The 15,350-nt window shown below is 38.5% G+C and overlaps 1 protein-coding gene across 11 annotated transcripts in view; it reads left to right on the forward strand.

The window, feature by feature from the left end:
- Positions 1–15,350, forward strand: part of Ipo11 (importin 11) — a 159,543-nt gene that overhangs the window by 68,114 nt on the left and 76,079 nt on the right. For 7 of the 11 annotated variants that reach the window (XM_075976109.1, XM_075976117.1, XM_075976112.1 and 4 more), the window contains 5 exons: positions 6,333–6,448; positions 10,741–10,817; positions 13,270–13,296; positions 13,490–13,569; positions 14,340–14,420. In XM_075976109.1, the coding sequence (XP_075832224.1) occupies positions 6,333–6,448; positions 10,741–10,817; positions 13,270–13,296; positions 13,490–13,569; positions 14,340–14,420 (381 nt within the window). The remainder of the gene's footprint in view (positions 1–6,332; positions 6,449–10,740; positions 10,818–13,269; positions 13,297–13,489; positions 13,570–14,339; positions 14,421–15,350) is intronic. The other 4 variants (XM_075976114.1, XM_075976118.1, XM_075976115.1 and 1 more) reach the window with 1 other exon arrangement.

Raw genomic sequence — 15,350 nt, forward strand, 5'->3', positions numbered from 1 at the left:
ATCCGTTTAAAAGAGAAACGGAGCTCAGACAAAGATGATCCCAGCACTTGGAATCACATGTCTTTAATCCCATCTCTAGGGAGGGGAGACAGGAGCAATATGGCTGGGCGGAGAGAGGTATATAAGGGGGAAGAGAAAGGAACTCAGTGGAGTGTGGGGTGTGAAGTATTCAAGATTCGTGGACTTGGGATCTTGCCCATTTTAGGTGGGCCTCCATAATTCTCCTTTTTTAATTTATTGATGCCTATGCTTCTGTCATAGGACTGATGACTGTGCCTGTTTTAGGTGTCTTCTTCCAGACTTACCTGTAATTGGTACATATATTTCACCAAGTATGTCCTCTTAATAGGTTGACTGGAGGCAAAAAGATCTTACCTGTCATTGACTACCAGCCTCTGTTTATAGAGGGAAAGTATGTAACTTGATGCCATGTACATTTGAGCCAATTTCTCGAGAGTCCACAAGCAGTTAATGCCTGTCAATATACGTGCTCCTGTGGCTACAGTACCTCCTAGTAAAGAGTAATGGATGATCAATATAGAATGGCCTATGTTTAAAATATTTACAAACTCAGCCAAGTGGCGATGGCACATGCCTTTAATCTCAGTACTTGGGAGGCAGAGGCAGACAGATCTTTGTCAGTGCAAGGCTAGCCTGGTCTACAAGAGCTAGTTCCAGAACAGCTAGGATTATTACACAGAGAAACCCTGTCTTGAAATACCCCTTCCCCCCTCAAATCTACAGACTCTAAAAATTTCTTTACCTGTTGCTACTCTTCCTGAGCTCTTCTGGCTGTCAAAATATACCCCAAACAAATCTGCAAACATAAAGAAGACTGAGATACAATACTTGGAAAGGGCTCACAAGGATTTTAACAGTGTAATAAAGAATCAGAACCTCAAGTAAACAGTCAACTTTGTCTCTCTGGGAGGAAACCTCAGTTCAAAGGAGGGAACTATTTCAGATGTCAAGATGTGGGTAGGGAGAGCAAGGACTACATTCCAGGGACTAGGAAATGTGTGGTCAGCAAGAGACATAACGACAACAACAAGATTACAGGTATATGAGACACTTGTCTTGAGCTGCCTTCTTTACAACTCCGAAACCTAGACAATAAAATGCTGCTCAGAAAAGCAGTTGAATGTTCCAGATGACATATCTCAGGACTCTAGGTGTCACACAAAGAGATAGGCTGCGCAACGATGACGTTAAGAGACATCTCCATCTACAGACGGAAGTAAACTACAGGATACAGCAACAGTGCTTGATATATTTCAGCTGTGTTATGAGAATGAATGACGGAAGATATCCAAAGATAGCACTGCTTAGAAGACTGCATGGGATAAGGTAAAGAGGAAGGCAAAACAACAACAACAACAAAAAAAAAAACAACCCCTGGATAGACAGCATAAAGTAAAGACTGTGGAACCTTGGGTATGACAATAACACGAGCATCTAGGACTGCCCAGGGTAGAATCAGATGGAGAACTGCTATAAATGGGCTGCCCATGCATGTGTAAGCATTACCAGGACATAAATGATAAATGAATGAAATCTACGGAATACCTGACTACTATTTCTCTGGCCCATGTTTATAAATTTTTATTTACAATTTTACTCCCAAGTTACTGCACCTTCATTTTACTTTTGTCTGAGCACTCGATTTTTACGTTACACCTGTAGTGTCCCTTTGTCAGTGTCCTTCACTTTCTTCTGTATCCAAGCCCCACATTGGGCACTGTTTGTCTGGGCTGTCAGACTTGTCTGTCTGTACTTGGAGGGAAGAGTGAGGATTGAGTAAAGAAATAGAAAAGAGACAACAGATAGAGTGGGGAAAGCATCCAGTGAACACTGTGATCCACCCCAAGTTTATTACTCAAAGTGCTTCTATACCCCAGTTAAGATGGGGGAGGGCACAAGACTTCATGATGCAAAGAACAAGAAAACATAATTACCTCCTTTCATTTCAAAACACCTGGTAACCATATCCTAGGTCAAAACATCCTTTTGCCTAGGCAAGACATCTGTAGCTGCACCTTAGGTCAATCATTCTGTCACATAACTTTGAAGGAGCAATAATAGATGTGAACTCTCTGACCTTTAGTCAAAGTGGAATGGATCCCCTTCTGTGGGCCTCCACATTTCTTCCTTGAACTTTAATAATATATTTTGTCTGTGGCTGTTTTGCCTGTATGTATCTGTGTACCACATGCATGCCTAGTGTCCAGAAGGCCAGAAGAGGACATTGGATCCCCTGTAACTGAATTACAGTTGAAAACTGCTATGTGGGTCTGGGAATTGAAATAAGTTCTCCAGAAGAGCAGCCAGTGCACTTTACTAAGCTATCTCTCCATTCCTTGATGGTCTTTTTCTTTTTTTTTTAAAAAATCTTACTGAGTAAACCTTTTGTTATTTCAATTTGTCTTTGTTTTGTAACTTCAGAGTTATTATCACTGTTTTACATGGTAGGTTTTCCAGGCTCTTATTCTATTTGATTTGTTTCCTTCAGGATACTGTTTTCTAGTTGTTTCACTTGTATTTTTTATGTTAGCTGTTTTAATCATATCTGTTGACCCTTTGCTGTTTGCTTATGTGCTTACACAAAGCACAATGCATCTGTAAGCACTTCCAACTTGAAGCAATATTAGTGTTTTGTCTGTATGCAGAGAGTGGGCACTCCACAGCAGAGTGGAGGGAGGGAGTGTGTATATGGGAACTTGCTGACTTGTAGCCTGTTTGTGCTTGCTTGGAGAACAGTCTGTTCTTTATGTGTTTATGTATGTGGATGAGTTATTGCATTACTCGCCGCCTACTTTCCTTCCTTTCTTCCTTTCCTTTTTTATTTTACCTTAAACACTTTTAATTGGCATATACAATATTAGATTTTACTATGTCATTTTTCAAACAAAACAAGTTTTTGTTTATTCTATTTTTAGACGCCCAGAAATTATCTTATTAGCATATTTTCCTTCACTTCTTAAACTTCTAAACATATGCATGCTTCTTCTGAAAAATGCATGGTACTACCAGTTACTGAGTCATATGGGGGAGTAGGGAAATGGTTTAGTCATGTAAATCAGGCTGCATTCTGTCTTCTTCCCTTTTCTATGTATTTTATTTAAAATTGCAAGTAAGTATATGTGTGTAGTAATAAGAGCGGCGGGGCTGCGTCCCCAGCACCCCGCTGCCTGCAAGGCTAGCTTTACCTGAAATAATTACACGGACACTGTATTCTTTTAAATACTGCTTGGCCCATTTCTATCTAGCCTCTTCTCGGCTAACTCTCGCACCTGGACTAGCCCATTTCTAGTGTAACCCACGAGGTGGCTTACCAGGGAGATTCTAGCCTACGTCCATCCTGGGTCGGAGCTTCATCGCGTGTGCCTCAGAGAGCAGAGCTCTCGCGTCCGCCCTGGAGATGGGAGCATGGCGTCTCTCTGAGGCATCTGCCCCCGAGAGGAGAGCTGTGGAGTCTCTGAACTCACTTCTTCTTCCTCCCAGCATTCTGTTCTGTTTACTCCACCCACCTATGTTCTAAGCTATGAGCCCAAGCAGTTTGTTTATTACTTAGCCAATGAAATCAACAGATTGATATATGACACTCCCACATCATATGTGTTTATGTGTTACAATATACATGTAGAGATGAGAGAACAATTTCTAGGAATCAGTTCTCTTGTACTGTGTGAATCCCAGGGATTGATCATGGCCTTTAGGTTTGGTGGCAACATCTTTATCCAATGAGCCATCTTGTTGCCCCCCCCCCCCACACACACATACACCTTTTCTATTTAATTTGAACTTTGGTTTCTAGTGTTGCTAAGTCAGTTGCTGCTTAACTTCTCACCTTCAAACTGGATCACTTTTATCTCTTCAATATTCTCCTTGTGTTTATGGTTGTAGGTCATTTTAAAAATCCTATACTGTTTCATTGTTTTGTCCAGTCTGTGAGTTAGTCAGCTTATTCAGATGTCAGCGTGCTGACAACATGGCTAGTGTAGTTGGACAGTGAACTTCAGAGCTTATGTATGACAGACAGATCAAGAAGCCAAAAGAGCACATATGTTCAGAGGATTATATATATATATATGTGTATGTATGTGTGTGTATATATATATATATATATATATATATATATATATATATATATATATATATATATATACTCTTTTTAAAAAAGGCAAAAAAATAAAGCCCAGTACAATACTGGGAACACTGGTTTCGAATGTTTTAGAGAATCTATTAACAATGAAAACAGTGATTGGGGCTGGAATTAAATCCAAAGCACGAAGAGAAACAATTTGAAAAGCATTATTGCGTAGATGTGGATTGGGAACAAGGAGGAACCAGAAGGGGCGGTGTTGTAATTTATTACTGGTGTACAGTTGTTCTTGTCACCTGAGGAAGAGAATGTATGAAAAGGAACTTTTCCTTTATAATACAATGGGTTGGTTTGACACTAGTGGTCAGGATACCTTCTAGACTATTATATTCTTCAGTCATTTGAGTGAACTTCAAAAATGGGTTTGGAGAAAATACATTTCCACATAGTGTGCTCAGCTGGCTGAGTATCAGTAGGGTGCATTCATTCACATTCTCTCTCCTTTTCTATACAGGGTCTCCTGTAGTCTAGCATGATCTCACCTAGCATGATCTTGTACTCCTGACCCTTTTGCCTTCACCTCTCAAGTGCTCGGATTATAGACACATATCACCTTGCTTTGTCTTCTTAAATTGAAAAAAAAGAAGTTTCACAGTAAATTGCAAAGATAATTATGTCCCCTTACATTATCTATAATAATGTTACAACATGATTTCTCTTCTTTATCACTTCCAATAGCTTACTTAATAGCTGATGAGTTTTACTTATGAACTTTTATAGTAACATAGTAACTATGAGGTCAGTCAGGGCCTTATAGTCAAGCTCAGTCTCCTGAAACAAAATCAGAAGCAAACAGGACCGAGAGCGAGGGGTGTGTGTGTATTTGGTTTATGGCATTTTAATTTCCTTTAAATTGTATTGACATTTAAAAAGATTTCCCAAGTATGGTATTTGATATTTCTTTTCTGGATTTATTATGATTTAGAGATTGATTTTTATTTTCCCACCAAAAGTCCTTTATGTTTGCTTTAAAGTATTTCAACTGTGAGGTAATCACTGTCTCAGGAGAGCAACAGGAAAACTAGAACTTTAGGTTGAACTATTTTTTTCTTCCATCTTTGTGTTCTAGATGCTTTAAACATATATTATAAATTCTTTGTGAAAAATAATATCTGCATTTAGAAAACATACAAAAAATCTTTCTGCTCTCTTCCTCAGTATCCTCTTCTTTTTCTCCTAACTTGTTTTGACAGTTCTGTCAATTTTCTCTTGGAGACATTTTTATGTATCTGCTAAATATACAGGATCATGAGTGTCTTTAAAAGTTCTTTGCTTAGGAATTGTTACATATTTTTTTTGTCTCTTTAAGTCAATTTGTAATTTTGAAATTTTTTCTTAATTTTCTGCATTTCTTACTATGTGATTTTTTTTTTTTATGCCTGCATAGTATTGTAGATATGTATGTGCTGTGATAGCAATGACCAATCTCAGCTTGGTTCATTTCGTGTTTGGTATTTAGCTGAAAGTGTTTATATAGTTTAAAATAGCAATATTATTATCCTTTACATAGTCATAGCACGGGGAAAACAAATATTTTTACATGCCTTGAACTTTTCTACTCTAGTTCAGAATGCTCCAAAACAGTAAAGTTTGGCACTGACTTGATACCACAAGTAGAGAATTCCCAATTGCCTTTTGAGCAGTAGAGATACACTATAGCACTGTATTGAGTTACCTTCAGGATATATGTACAAGGTGTATATGAATCATAAATGAATTTTATATTTAGATTTGGAACCCATTCCCAAGGTATATATTATGTATTTGTAAACATTCTAGAAAATGAAATCCAAAATCTTAATCTTTTCTTTTTAAGCATTTCAGATAAGGGAAACTCAACCTGTTTGTAGAATTTCTTAAAAGGAACAGATGCATAGAACATTGGTTCACTCATATATATATATATATATGTGTGTGTGTGTGTGTGTGTGTGTGTGTGTGTGTGTGTGTATGTGTGTGTGTGTATACATATATATAGTGTTGCCATTTAGATTGATAATATTTTGATTTTTTTACTTTTTAATAATAAATAGAACTTTATTTGCTAGTATTTATAATGAGGACTATCCTAAAAGACTCTTTCTTATATAAATTGTTTTCTGAGGCAAGTAATTGGTGGTGTGAAGGGTCTTAGCGTGTCTTATCATAAGTTGTTTTATACTTCCTATAGGGATTAGGAGCAGACAGCAAGAACCTGTACCCTTTCCTGCTCCCAGTTATCCAGCTGAGTACAGATGTTTCCCAGCCTCCTCATGTTTATCTTCTGGAAGATGGTCTAGAATTATGGTAAGAGGAAAACTCAGTACTGTGGATTTCCGTACTACTGCCTTCTCTACTTGTGTTCCAGTAGAGGAGAGGTCATGTAACAGGCTTTGAATACTCAGCATTTAAAAATAAGTACAATAAATTGTTATCCAGTTGTTTCCTTTTTTTCTAGCTACTGCTCAGTGTAGGCTCATGATAGACAGTTAACGAGAAATGGATCTGTTGTTGAGAGGAATGGCTAATCTTCCAAAGGACCTGGGTTTGGATCCTAACATCCACCTGGCAATTTGCAACCATCTGTAACTCCAGTTCCAGGGGATCTGTTACCCTTTTTGTCGTCCACAGCCACTGTGTGTACATGGTACACAGACATAAATACAGGCAAAATACCTATACACATAAAATATAAATAAATAAATCTTTAAAAAAGCAATTATAACAGGAACAATGCTTCCTTTTGTATTTGGACTTTGACCTGTGTGCTAGGTGTCTTGGTAACTTTCACAAACAAAAATTAATGTTTAATTTTTGAGTTTTTGAAATAAGATATTTTGGGGGATACTGAGTTATTTTCAGCCTCTTAACTGGCTTGCCAGTGGGTACCCAGGTCTTGGAGTTCAGCCCCACACACTGCTCCCAAATTTGCTCCTTGCCTTCTTGCCCTACTTCTTTTTTTCTTTCCTTAGTTTTTGCTTAGAAATGAAGTACTTTTCATTTGTGTTAGAGTATAACTCAATGGTAGCATGACTGCCTCAAACTTGCAAGGTCCTGTGATCATTCCTCAGCATTATATAAGCAATTAATAGTATAAAGATAGAAAACAAAAATCCAGAGTTTTGATTCTCAGAATTGTTTTTTGGTATAAATTACTGAATTGTAAATAAATGCTCTATATCAGAATATTAGGTTATGACTTTAAATGTCACTGGGTTGACTTTTACTGGTTGGAATGTACTCTTTATCATCTTCCATATTGTTATTTGAATAGTCTCTAGAGCAGTGATTCTCAACCTTTTTAATGCTGTTACCCTTTGATACAGTTCCTCATGTGTGAACCTTAACCATAAAATGATTTTGTTGATGCTTCATAACTAATTTTGTGATTTTTATGAATTATAATATAAATATTTGTGTTTTCCAATGTTATTAAGTGACCCCTGTGAAAGGGTCGTTCCACCCCCAGGTTGAGAACTGATGCTTTAGATAGTGGTTCTAAATCAGAAAGTTATAGAAATCTGTTCATAGATTTGTATTTGTATAAGGGTGGATTGCTCCAGGTCAGAACTAGCAATTTTTTTTTTGTTTGCACAAGGGCAGATAGTGATATGTCACATGTTTCAGATGTATTTCAACTGTTCCATTCTGATGTTTCAGTGTCAGAGCAGTATGTAATCAAGTAGATAAATGTCATTATAGAAAATAGGGTGTAGGTTGAGTTTACCCCCACGACCTGCTCCAGATTATAATTAAAAATTAAAATATTAATTTCTGTTACACAAGTACATTTTAAAAATAAACTTGTAGATTCTATATGACATATTAGAAAAACTTAAAATATTATAAGGGCATAGCTTCAGAATTTTGTTATTATAGACGTTTTTGTTTGTGCTAATAAAGATTGCACCTAGGGCCTTGCATGTGCTAGATTAAGTGTTCTATGAAGTCTTGTCAATACCTGCTCCAGATTATAATTAAAAATTAAAATACTAATTTCTGTTACACAAGTACGTTTTTAAAATAAACTTGTAGATTCTACATGACATATATTAGAAAAACAAAATATTATAAGGGCATAGCTTCTGAATTTTGTTATTATAGACGTTTTCGTTTGTGGCACTAAAGATTGAACCTAGGACATTGCATGTGCTGGATTAAGTATTTTACCAGAGATAACATTTGCAGCTTTCTTTGACTTTTACTTTTATGTTTTTGAGATAAGTTCTCATTCTTGGAAAGTCTCCCTAGCTCAGGATGACCCTGAACTAATACCTGAGCATGTAGAGTACTCTTGCTTTAGTACCCGAGCGTTCACTGTACTAACTCTTGACTGAGTTCTCTCCTGAGTGCCTGAGATTATAGCTTCTACCACCAAGCATGGCTCAGTGTTACATACTTAACATGTTTGTTAAGTATATATGAGTTTTTGATGTGCAAGTTTTCAATGAATTTTATAAAAAATAATACATTGCATGGTTCTTTTAGTTAGAGTTTTTCCTTGTCTCAAATTATATGTAAATGAAAAAATTGTGATAATTATTTTCTGTAGCCCAAGCTGTCCTAGACATTACTTTATAAAGTCCAAATTGGCCTCTGATCACAGCAATTCCCTTACCTTACCTCCCTAAGTGCTAGAATTACAGGCATAAACCTTTATGCCCAAGTATTTTTTTTTTAAATGTAAAATTTGTTAATTTTTTCTGGGTAAAGAATGAGTGTAGTTTTTTTTGATAATACACTTTTCTTAATGGACTTATTGTTATGGTAAAAATAAAATGCTGTGGTTTCCCAAGGGGTTCACAGGCCACAAGGGGCAGCTAGACCCATTAGGAGTCTCGACGGGTGAGAGACAGAGACAGATAGGCACGCCATGCAGAGTGAGGTTAGATATTTATTTAGTGGGTTATGGAGGGGAAGGGAAAGAGGGAAGGAGGAAGGGGGAAGAGCAGAGAGAGGGAGAGCAGAGGGAGAGACCTCTGGTCTCCACTCCACTGGGCCACCACTAGGACTCTTCCTGGACTCTGCCTGGACATCCCACTGCTGCCCTATGTTGTGGAAATCCTTCAACCCTGGGTCTGTGGGTCAGGCCCTTAGTGCTCCAGCAGGCCAAGTCATAACCCTGGATCTGGGTCTGGGCATCTGTGGGGTTGGCCTGCCAGATGGGAAATGTTGACAGCTCTCCCATGGTCACAATTTTGGGGCTGGTTCATCTACACCTGCACTAAGAGCATTGGCTCTGTTGTGCTGCTCTGGCAAGGTACAATGCCTCCACTCCCGAGTATTGTGCTGTTTGGGGGGGTGGTCAGGAACTACTCTCCCACTCTTATGATCACAGGGCCAGCTCTCCCACCTTCCTCCAGTGTTTATGGGTGGGGATGGGGGGGGGAGGGTAATTCTCCTCTGACCCTGTCATCACAAGACAGATGTGTAATGGGAAACAGCTCTCCCATGGTCAGTTTTGGGGCTGGCTCTCTGGCTCTCCCACATCTTCTCTAATGTTTTGGCTTGATTGTGCTGCCTTGGCAAGATATAAGGCCTGTTCTACCAAGTGTTGCAGTTTGTGGGAGTCAGGGCCAGCTCTCCAGCTCTTAAGACTACAGGACCAGATCGCCTACCTGCCTCAGGTGTTGATAGACAGGAGAAGGCAGATAGCGAATGGGGACAGTTGTCCCATGCTCATGATTTTGGGACTGGTGTTTCCACAACTGCACTAACAGGAATGGCTCTGTTTTGCTGCCCCGATGGGGTACAGGGCCCCGATGGGGTACAGGGCCCCGATGGGGTACAGGGCCTGCTCTCAGAATGTTGCAGCTGATGGGGGTCAGGGCCAGCTCTCCCACCTGCCTCAGGGTAGAGGGAGCAACTCTCCTCTGCCCATGCTGCCACGAGACAGATGAGAAATTGGGGCCGCTCTTTCATGTTCCCAACTTGGGGGCTGATTCACCCATACCTGCATGAACAGGGTTGTCTCTATTGTGTCACTCTGGCAAGGTGCAGGGCTTGCTTGCCCTGTGTTACATCTGGGGGGGTGGTCAGGGACAGCTCTCCCACCTGCCCCATGCTCACATTCGTTATTCCTTCTGTGTATGTAAAAATGTTATATACAGGGCTGAGGAAATAAGTTAGCCTGTAAATTACTTTACTTGGAAGCATGAAGATGTGAATTCAATTCCCAGAACCCACAAAAAAGAAAGAAAGAAGGAATGAAATGAAGAAACCACACTTGGCCTTGGCGACATATCAGTGTAATCTGAGCACTAGGAAGACAGAGATAGGTGGGTTCAGGGTAGGCTTGCTGACCAGCAAATTTAGGTAGTTGATAAGTTCTTGGTCAATGAGAAAATATGTCTGAAAAAATAAAAGAGGTGCCGAGTACCTGAGGACTCACACCCTGGTTGCCCCCTGGCTCCACATTGGTGTGCATGCATACAAGAAGGATGTTCAGAGGGCACCATGTGATGGTTGGCTGTCTTGGTGGCAGGTGCTTTACCTTCTGAGTCTTTTTATTGTCCCCTATATGAAATGTTTTTAGGTTTGAGTTGTGGTAATGGCATACATGGATGTCAGTAGTGAGTTAATTTTATTTTCTTCCCCAGGTTAGTGACGTTGGAGAATAGCCCGTGTGTTACACAAGAACTGCTTCGCATTTTTCAGAACATGTCACCACTTCTTGGTATGTCTTAAACTCTTAACTGAGTCTTATATGACCACAACTTAGAAGTATTTTTCCTGACTTTATAGTTATACCTTTCATTTTTTAAAGTTCCATATATTGACAAGCAATAGTGTTTTTATAGAAATTTACATATATATTTAAAGTAATTCCCATTGTTTTAAAGAAAAATGCTAAATAACATTGCTTTATGGAAAAAAATTCAATATAAATGAAGGTATAAACTAATTTCAAGTTGAGCTTGAGCTTTGCCTGAAGAATTTTGTTTGCTAACTGCTCTGTATGCTGCTTGAGGAATATATTCTGAAACTGCTTCTCTATACTATGGTTTTACTCAACTCATTTTTTGGTTTTTCATTTTTATAGTTTGTTCTGTAAGTTATTCAAGCTGAGCTTTGTGCATACTTCGTCTTACCTAAGGAAGCACTGAAGTCAGTGTCACATATATTGTTTGCTGACGCATTGCTTACAGATTAGCCAAATATTCCGACACTATGTGCATATCGTCCCTGTCATTCTCACATGGCCTCACCCATGCTTACAGCTGTCCTTGGAGCTGTTGTTCCCTCAGAACTAAACACTTTCAAAACATCACATTTGACTCTTGGCTCTGAAGAATCTAGGTACTTACTTTTGCAATCTTTTGGAGAGATAAGTAGATGCTTTCTCCAATATCAACATTTATTTTGATAGTAATTAATGATAGTAAATTAGTACCTTTTTGTTAAACAGTAGGCACTATACTAAGTTGAAGCAGAGCCTTGACCTCATCGGTGTGGCGCAGTCTCCCACTGACATACATCCCTAGCCTGAAATCGCTTAAAAATAATACTTTGATTTTAAAGTCATCTTAGTAAGGGAGTTTACCAATTCAGTTGCACACCTAAATTCATGGCATATTTAATTATACATATTTATTAATTATACACAGGGCAGTTTATTGAGCCTTTATTTTTAAAAAATCAGTTTTTAATTATTTTGGTGTATGTGTGTGGTGTGTGCTTGTGTGTACTGATGTGTGCACCTGTACATGCACCTGTGGAGGCTGGAAGGCTATAACAGGTGTCTTCCTCTGTCATTCTTGGCTTTATTTATTTGTGTGTGTATAAATGAGTATGTGTTGGCATGCATGTGTGGGATCCATGTTCCCATGTGTGCATGCAGGCCAGAAGAGGGTGACAGATTCCTTGGGTCTGGAGTCACAGGTGTTTGCAAGATGCTCTGCTTTATGGTATGGGTGCTGGGACCCGAGCTCTGGTTCTTGTGAGTGAGTAGGACATGCCTACACCATCTTTTATTTTTTGTGTGAGAAAGGTACTGTTACTCAGCTCAGAGCTCACTGACCAGCTAGACCGGCTGGCCAGCAAGTCTCTGCAATCCTCGCTGCTCTGCCTCCCCAACACAGATTAAACATTCATTGCCATGTTTAGCTTTTTATAGGGGTGTGTGGATCCAGACTTAGGTCTTCATACTTGTACAGTAATCTGTTTACTTACTAAGCTATCTCTCCAGCTCTGAAATTCCATTAAAAGTCACCATAAAACATCTTTAATTGCTTTATTGAAACTTGGTTTAATATTGCCCTTAGAGAATATTTAGGTAGAAAATACCCAAATGTGGACCCCTTGCTGAGAATTTACTTATACTGAAAAATCTTTTTAGAAGTTCTAGTTCTGTTTCAGAAAAGTAGAAGCTACTTTGAAAACTTTAGTGGATGTGAGCTGACACAGACAGAGCTTTGGTTAATTAAAGTGGGAACTTGAGTGGTACATGACTGTGATGGCTAGAGAGTGCCATCTGTCATTCGCATTTCTCCCGAAATTCCTTTTCCCCACTCCAGTCCTCCCTTTCCTTTTTTTAAATTCCCATACCTCATTCCTCCTCAGAACTCTCAATCAATAAACAAGAGTTTATTTTTCAATAAATAGCCCTGTGCTATTTTTCTCTGTAAGATGCAAGCATTCCCAAAGGCAGTGTCAATAGTTACTTACTCCTGATTTCTGAGAAGAAGCTTGTCTTTTAGTCATTGTAGGGAACGAAAGGAAGTATGCTGTCCACTTCCCTTTATCCTCTGGTAAAGGGCTTCTTTAGCTTGACTCTAACTGGGAGTCTTATGTGGTGCCAGTCTGGCCAGTCCCTATGCTGTTATCCTAAACTATCTCCTGAACAGGATGAAGCCCTTTTACATACTGACTAACTTATAAATGCTGACTAGAGTATAGTCAGAAACATTTATAAAGAGAAGTATGTAAGTTAGTTTTTTTCTTAGCTCAAGCTGGCATTGGACTAAGGCTAGTCCTCCTGCCTCAACTTCTTGAGTGCTAGAATTATAAATTGTGTGCCACTATCCTTGTTGAAACTTAGTTTTTCATTTTCACTTGTTTATAGAAATTTTTATTTTTATTTTTCTGATGGTAAAACATTGTCAATCCTGTCTGATCTTCTATCCTAGAGCTTCCATCCAGCTGCCTTGCGAACGGTAAGCTGCATGCTTGCTGCCACAGGAACCATAGAAAGTCAGAATCAAAATAGTAATCATGCTTAAAAACAAACTCAAGTGCTTCATGTTGCTATAGCAACTTGTTTGAACTAAAATGAATCATCATCACTTCACTTATATTTTGAACAGCTAGTTAATTTGTGCTTTTAAAAAATAATTATTGTTTTGGCAGAACTAAGTTCAGAGAATCTCAGAACCTGCTTTAAGATCATCAATGGCTATATCTTTTTATCATCAACAGAATTTTTACAGGTATGTTGGAATAGCTTTTGCATTATTAATAATTATATATATTATTTTTGGTTTTGTGTGGTATCAGAAGGTACCTTTTCAAAGTTCAGTGATGTAGGTGGATCTTCTATCTATCTGTTGCTTTCATTGGTTAATTAATAAAGAAAACTGCTTGGCCGGATAGGGCAGAACTTAGATAGGTGGAGTAGACAGAACAGAATGCTGGGAGGAAAAAGGCAGTGAGGCAGACGCTATAGCTCTCCTCTCCAAGGTGGATGCAGGTTAATATCCTTCCTGGTAAGCCTTCACCTCGTAGTGCTACACACATTATTAAAAATGAGTTAATCAAGATATGAGAGTTAGCCAAGAAGAGGCTAGATATAATGGGCCAAGCAGTGTTTAAAAGAATACTATTTGCATGTTATTATTTCGGGTAAAGCTAGCCGGGTGGCGGGAAGCAGCCCTCCGCTCATATCTCTACAGTTCAGATTTTGTTTGTTACTTTAGGGGGCAAAAATTTTATTTCCTTATAAGTATTCCCTACTGCAGAGAGTTGCACTGTTATTGAACACAGAAATTGCACTATATATGTAAACACATACTCATAAATCAATGCATCAGTAAAGTTATTAGCTATAATGTTTCTTCATTCTTCCTAAGAGGGGTGTTAATTGAAATTGTTTGCTTAGACCGTTAGCATAAATTCCCTAGTAGAATAAAAGGTTAAAAAGCCTTTCATTTATACTTCAGCTGTGTTCTTACATACATACTGACCTTTGCTTGGATTTTAGACGTATGCAGTAGGTCTGTGCCAGTCCTTTTGTGAGCTGCTGCCAGAGATCACTACAGAAGGTCAAGTCCAAGTGCTCAAGGTACTGTCATCTTCAGTTGATTGCTGTGTGTTGTTGGTAGGGCTGAACTGAGTGTGAGTGTTTGGAAAGCAGAGGAACTCATGCACTTCTAGAAAGTATTCAGTGCCTCAATTCTTTGTACCAAAGGCATCAAAGTTGAATGTGTGCACCAATCACCTGGAGATTTTGTTAAAATGGAGTTTTAATTTCTAATTTCTTCTCTTTGGAATAATGTCCATAGTAAATTTTTATTGAATAACAATGGATTGAAAGCTTTTTTTTTTGACAATTTGTCCTAAAACTGGCAACGTGTGATGCATTTTAGCTTTTTAATTGTCATTTTGATAATGCTTTAGGTATTGAACCTGTGTCCTCACACATAGGTTAGTGAGCTACACCTCAGTCCACGGCAGCTTGCCTCCTAGACTCCATATGATAAGCAGGGGTAATCACCACTCTTCTGTTGAGGACAGGCCTTTCAGTTTGTTAGCCTGCATTCACTGTTATCTTTTTTTTTAAATATTTATTTATTATGGATACAATATTCTGTTTACATACATGCCTGCAGGCTAGAAGAGGACACCAGACCTCATTACAGATGGTTGTGAGCCACCATGTGGTTGCTGGGAATCGAACTTGGGTCCTTTGGAAGAGCACGCAATGCTCTTAACTGCTGAGCCATCTCTCCAGCCTCCACTGTTATCTTTAGATAGCTTTAACTTTAGTTAGCTTTGAAGTTAGAGTGGCAAATTTATTGGGATTATCTCTAACTAGGAACAAATAGCTTGTAAATTATATGTATTACCTTTTTAAAACTATCTTTATCAATGAACTGCTATAACATGAATTTAATAACTTATGTAAACATAAGAATAAAACTATATTAAAATATATCATGATATGTATCAATACTTTATATATGTAGTTTGAAAGATACAGCTGTTAAAGTTC

The sequence above is a fragment of the Microtus pennsylvanicus genome, chromosome 6, assembly GCF_037038515.1.
Source record: "Microtus pennsylvanicus isolate mMicPen1 chromosome 6, mMicPen1.hap1, whole genome shotgun sequence".
Taxonomy (NCBI): domain Eukaryota; kingdom Metazoa; phylum Chordata; class Mammalia; order Rodentia; family Cricetidae; genus Microtus; species Microtus pennsylvanicus.